Below are 6,000 nucleotides of genomic sequence, written 5' to 3'. Positions count from 1 at the left end.
GACGAAGAATCAGAAGCAACGAATGTGAAGCGAACTTCAGCCCGGTACGTTGAGAGGGGTGGCAGACTGCCAACGCTTCGATCAGTGCCGTCGGGATGTCTTGGCAGCGGACGCCGGCTCCTGGCTGGTCTGATCAGCACTGAACTGTCCGGGGTGTGTACGGCGTGTTTTTTATGTTGTTGTCGCAAACAGGGCGTCGCGAGTAGCACGAGACGTAACAGACTTTTTCATCCAGCCGTTGCAGTGACTGCACCAACATACCAAACCCGTACTGTGGTCCACCTCAAGGAGGAAACTGTCACCTCTGCGCCGACTGAAACTGCATCATCGTCTGAAACGAGCAGAGACAATCCACAAAACACCAGAGAGGAGCTGCAAACTGTGGGAACAAGAGCTAGCAGCAGGCTAACGTGCGTTAGCTGAGGACGCTACGTCAAGAAGTTTGTTGTCAAGCTACCGTTAACAACTCGAGATATCAGAGGTGTTTTCACCACGCGTTTCTGGTCAAAGTACTACTTTAGATGTGGTCGTTGATATCCGAGTGACCCGGGACAGGAGACAGTGGGGGTATGATGCATTTTGTAGTAACAAAAGTTAGGTAACATCAAGCTAGCTCGCGAGCCATGCTAGTTTTTGTGACTCAGTGGCCGTTGATGAATGTATCGTTTCACATCGGGTGTTGTCTGTCTGTCTCACCGAAACGCTGCTGATGACTCGTTTGTGACCAGAGAAGACACTTTTCGTCTTGTCTCCTGTCACGTCTGGGACAAAGCCACTGGACTTTATTTGACAAGAGTACCGTAATTTGGATTTCTGTGGCAGTATCATCATGGGGTCCCTGAAGGCTCTCCAGGAGTGGTGTCGGATTCAGTGTGAAAATTACAACGACGTGGAAGTAAAGGACATGTCAACGTCCTTTCGGGACGGTTTGGCGTTTTGTGCCATAATACATCGTTACAGACCAGAACTGATGTAAGTACCCCAAAGTCTGCATTGATACTAACTTGCTTACAGTTTTAAATGAAGAAAACAGTTTACTGTGGTTCACGTTAGCGGTCCACCAATCACAGCAGCTGGCTTCATCATTTTTTATCAATTGTTATTCACACGTCTTTGTGTATTTTTGATTTGTTTTTCTTTTACTGGATTTGATTCGCTTTTATGGACAGTTGGCAGCTTTGTTTTTTCCTCACAGCTCCCACCTGGTGTGAAATGTGCTATATAAACAGAGTTTTGCCTGCCTGCTTCAGTGAAAGGTGGACACATGTTTTGAGGAGTGACATGCTATATTGTGTTTGCTTTGAAATTGTTTTCAAGTGCTGTAATAATGAATCCAATCAGGGTGGAAATACAAAACAAACTCAGTAGTCTGGCTGAACTCATCTGTTCACTAGACTAATCTGTGAATAGTTGTATTACTTTTTTATTTACAGTCAAAAACACTGCCTCAGAATGAATATCTTATTACTAGTAGTTATATTACTTTTGCTTAACACATGTAAAAATATTCCATTTATGTTACATTATTGTTAACAATATATTGTTTACCCTTTAAAACCTGTTCACCTGTCACCCTTTCTTGTGCTTAACCTTTGAAAACATGAGGAAATTGGTTTGATATGGGGGGAAAGGCATTTACCAACTTGGCAAGAAATGCCAGGAATCTATCTGTATAATCGTTTTAATTATATATTTAAATTATGTTACAGAAAAAAATGTATATATTTTTTCAATTTTATGCACTTTTTGGGTCATTTCATTTATTTTTTTGGCTTTCAAGTAATTTTCTTGTAATTTTTTACTAAGTTCTCACTAATTTTTGGGCCCTTTGCCTTCTCCCTGTATTTTTCAAAGAAATCAAACCAATTTGCTCAGGTTTTAAAGGGTTACTCATGTTCTTGCTGTGTTATCACAGCCAAAAACACTATTAATAATCATGCACTTTTTGGAGTGAGAGGCCAGTGTGCTGTAGTTAACTCAGACTGACAAGTCGTGCCCTGTCTGTAACAACACACCCCGCCTCTCTGCATTTCACACCCACACACACATTTCCGAGGCAGACACAAAACACAACCGGAGTATCAGTGTGACTTAAGTGACTTAGTATAGGGATGAGGAAATTCATTGTTTTGGTAGAGACCAAAAACAGAAAATCTCGTGTTCACTCATGAACTTACAGCTGATAAGTGAGTTTGGCCAGCCTTTGCATAAATGCACCAAAAGGTTTCTGTGGTTTTTGGTGCTGATCAGCCTTTCTGTACATACATTTCCCATCATGTGTTTGTCACAATCGTGTTTCTACATCTTGTGTATGACGACAGGTGAATCATGTGACAGTACAAATAAACAGAAACTCTGACCTTTTGACTCACAGAAGGGATTTCCTGATCAAGTTTTTTTCCCCAAACCAAATCGTTTGATATTGACTTTCTGCCAGTACAGAGTCCTGATCTGATACTTGTATTTACCTGGATAATACAGCTGCACAATGTACACTTCAAGTACTTTAAAGTTATAACAATCAATCCATTATATATTTTTTACAGTTTGACAGCAATGCAGTGCAAAAAAATAAATATCTGCATCAAAAAAGTTCCTAAGGGTTTTATTTTATTTTTTTACAAAAATGACAAAGTAAACAAACAAAGAATATTTTTATATGACTCGCATGTCCACTGTCCACAGAATTTGTGTTTCAACAAAATAGCAAACAAACTAAACTTCATCTTCAGAAATTGCTCTCAAATCCACTCAATGCAGCATTGTAGTAAAACTACAGAGTGCTGTAAATGAGTAATAATCCTAGCTTAACGTGAAAATATAAACATAACAAATAAAAAACAATTTCACTTGTTACAGCATTATTACATAACAACAAAAAAATTAAATTCTACTGCAAAAGTTGATGCAGCTTAAGTTGAGCATGAAAAAATGATTTTACTTATTGGAGCAGCAACATGATAATAAAATCTGAATATCTGCTGCAAACTCTGCTCTTAGTTCACAACACCCATGTGACGGTGGATGTAAACAAAGAATCGGGTGGGGCTCGTGTACAAAACAACTGATCCTGACAGAGTATAAAATGCATTGAGAGGGCCCGATATGGATCCTTCCGATCCAATCGGGACACCCCAAACTCACACTGGACGTGCATCTCTGTGAACAAGCACCGCTCCCGTGTCGCATAATGTGGCTCTGTGTGGCTCGGTGGGAAGTGCACGGTGTTGACAGAATCAGATTAGTGTTTTGACTCCTTCGGAAAGAAGTCAGTGATCCTTGCTGTTGAAGGAGTATTGTGTAAAAGCGGCCAGTAAATGACATGTTGTGTCCCGTCTTTGTCCCAAAGGGAAAATGTGGTGTGATGGAATGATTTGAGACAATAAGCATGTTGCTCATGCTGCTAACCTCTCAGGTGGTCTGCGCTTTTGTGAGCAAATTGGACCATGCCTGGATGGCACTAGAGTAAACGCTCACTGGACCAGTCACTGAGGGACAAGTCAGTGAAGTGGAATATATGCACACTGGAAAGTAAGAGAGTGGACAAATCCTTAACACCCAGCTTTTAAGTTCTGCCTCTTCGATTTGTGTCTCAGCGTGCCTCCAATGTTCAGTCCTCTGTGTAGCTGCAGCGGCCCAACTGAACTTGCTCTGATCCAGACAGACAGTCCGTCAGGCTAATCTGCGTCTGAGACCTCCGCCTGTCAAACTGGATTTAGCTCTAATGCCGGGCCAGGCCATTGTAGCGCTGGCCTGCTCTCTGCGGCCAATGTATTCTCATCAGAGTACATCACACTGATGCAGAGTCGGGGCATTATTACAGCAAATGGCCTATCTCAATTTCACATGAGACCGACTGTCACTCAGCCCGCTGCAGAGGGAGCGGACACGACCGTGAGAAATCACACGTGGCCTAGTTAGAAACTAAGTGCATGTTACAGTGAGGTCAAACGTGCACACTGCGAAATTCAGATGTGTTCCTCTATGCAGCAGCGGTAACACTTGTCACATGCAGCACAGGGTGTCTGAAGGTGCTTAAAAAGTCAGCAAATCTCCTAAATTCAATTTTATAAATATTAGGCCTTGAAAGTCATTAAATAGTCTTTTTTATGACTTAGAGTTTATTGAATTTCAAGTTTTTCAACAACACAAAACCACTTAAAAAAACCCAAATAACAAACTCCCTGAACAACATCAGACAGAAAAACAGTATAAAATAATACGGACAGAAAGATGAAATAAAAGCAAATAGACAATAGTAATCTAAACGAAAAACTAAGGAAAGGGAAAATAATAGTATTAACATGACATGGTAACCAAATTTGTCAGATTTACGCTGTACTATTGTAAAATGTCTTCTTATTGTCCATGAAAGATGAATGTCAAAATAGTGTCCATATCAGTGTTCCCTTCTGCTGAGCTAAAACCGTCCACCCTGCATTCAGGACAGTCCCAGCAGGAGCTGTACGCATGAAATGTCTCTGTGTTTACAATTACTCATAACATTTAGTAACACACACACAAATATAAATACACCTGTGTGTTTTAGAAGCGTGGTACTTGGAGACATCACTCCCCCTATGCTCAGAAAAGTGTATTCACTGGATATTAAATAGTCTTACATTTAAATTTATGAGTTCTTAATTGCCTCAAACAGTATATTTAATCACATTTATCTATATTTTCATTTCTTTTTGTCAAAATGAGTCAAGCTCTTCTACGTAAAAGTCCACATTTCTGACAATAAAAATCTGAAAAACCTACCACCAAGTAGATATAAAAATCCTTTATTTTTACTTTATATTTGCACTTTTCTTGTACACTCTAATAAACATATTCCTACATAAAACCTACCTCTGCATGGGACACATATATACTACTTACCTGCAATGCTGGAATAGAAAAATTAATAGTTAAATATTTGTAAAAATTATCTTGAAAGGCCTTATTAAGCATTCAGTTTAAGTGTCTGATACCTGTAGGCACACATCATCTACTTAGTGTTTGGTTTTTCTGTCATCTGTGTTGAAATTTCTTCCAATAATGCTCTTGTTTCTCACCTACACTTTCTAAAATGATTTATATTATGATTATTATAAGCTTAATTTTTGGTCGTTACCACTTCACCAAATCCTGCACTTACATGCTTTAGCACAAGTGCCGACTTAACCAGATTTAGCAGATATACTGGATCACCCAGGTTTTGATTTTGTCGATTTTAACCACCTGACACACACACACACACACACACACACACACCACCTCTCAGCAGTCCTCTTTCCAAAAATAAACCTTTGAGCGAGACTCTAAGTCACACTGGATCAAGTTCGCGATTCAGATCACACACTGCTCTTCATCATCCACGCCGGAGTCGGCTGGCACTGTCTGTTAGTGTCAAACAATTTGGGCAATGTTTTAAAAGTCGCTGCGCTTCCTTCTGGCTTTAGATCTGACACAGTAGACCTGTGCTGACATGATCTTGATTTTCGAGCTGCTGCTCGGTGCGTGTGTGTGACCATGGGAACTAGATTAGAGAGAACAGAGGTCACTTTGTGTGGCTCCAACACGGAGCTCATTCATACGTTTTTTTCGGTCTTGAGAGTTCCACATGGTCGCCACAAGCTCCCACCAGGGTGAAGGTGGGGTTTTTTTTCTGCCGCACTGTTGTCCTTCTGCTACACACTTATGTCAGCATACATTTGCTTATGCACACACCCGCACGTTCATCCCAGAACACCTCAGATACTTGCTTTAAAAAAAAACTTTTCATTTTGTGTATCTTACTCATTACATAGCTCATGTGTTGATGACATTTCTTTTTCAAATGAAAAATTACGTGAATAGATGTTTCACTTAGTGGTACATCAGAATAACAAACAATCTATATATATTGATAAATAAAGGTAGATAATGACAGTAGTTACAGTTTTAAATCTTGAGAGTTATCGTAATTGTGAAATCGTAGAAAAATACCTCTGATCCCATTTCATATATTTTCTC

General features: G+C 40.0%; 1 protein-coding gene across 2 annotated transcripts in view; it reads left to right on the top strand.

Moving 5' to 3' along the window:
- The window catches only part of micall1a (MICAL-like 1a), a 49,941-nt gene continuing 43,941 nt past the window's right edge, over positions 1 to 6,000 (top strand). For both annotated transcript variants that reach the window (XM_042485048.2, XM_042485047.2), the window contains exon 1: positions 1 to 972. In XM_042485048.2, coding sequence (XP_042340982.2) covers positions 830 to 972 — 143 coding nt within the window. In that variant the 5' untranslated portion in view covers positions 1 to 829. The remainder of the gene's footprint in view (positions 973 to 6,000) is intronic.

The sequence above is a fragment of the Plectropomus leopardus genome, chromosome 3 (assembly GCF_026936395.1).
Source record: "Plectropomus leopardus strain MGB_pleo_1.0 chromosome 3, ASM2693639v1, whole genome shotgun sequence".
In the NCBI taxonomy this organism is placed as follows: Eukaryota; Metazoa; Chordata; class Actinopteri; order Perciformes; family Serranidae; genus Plectropomus; species Plectropomus leopardus.
Note: the sequence above shows the minus strand (reverse complement) of the source record. Positions and strands in the feature narration are given on the sequence as shown.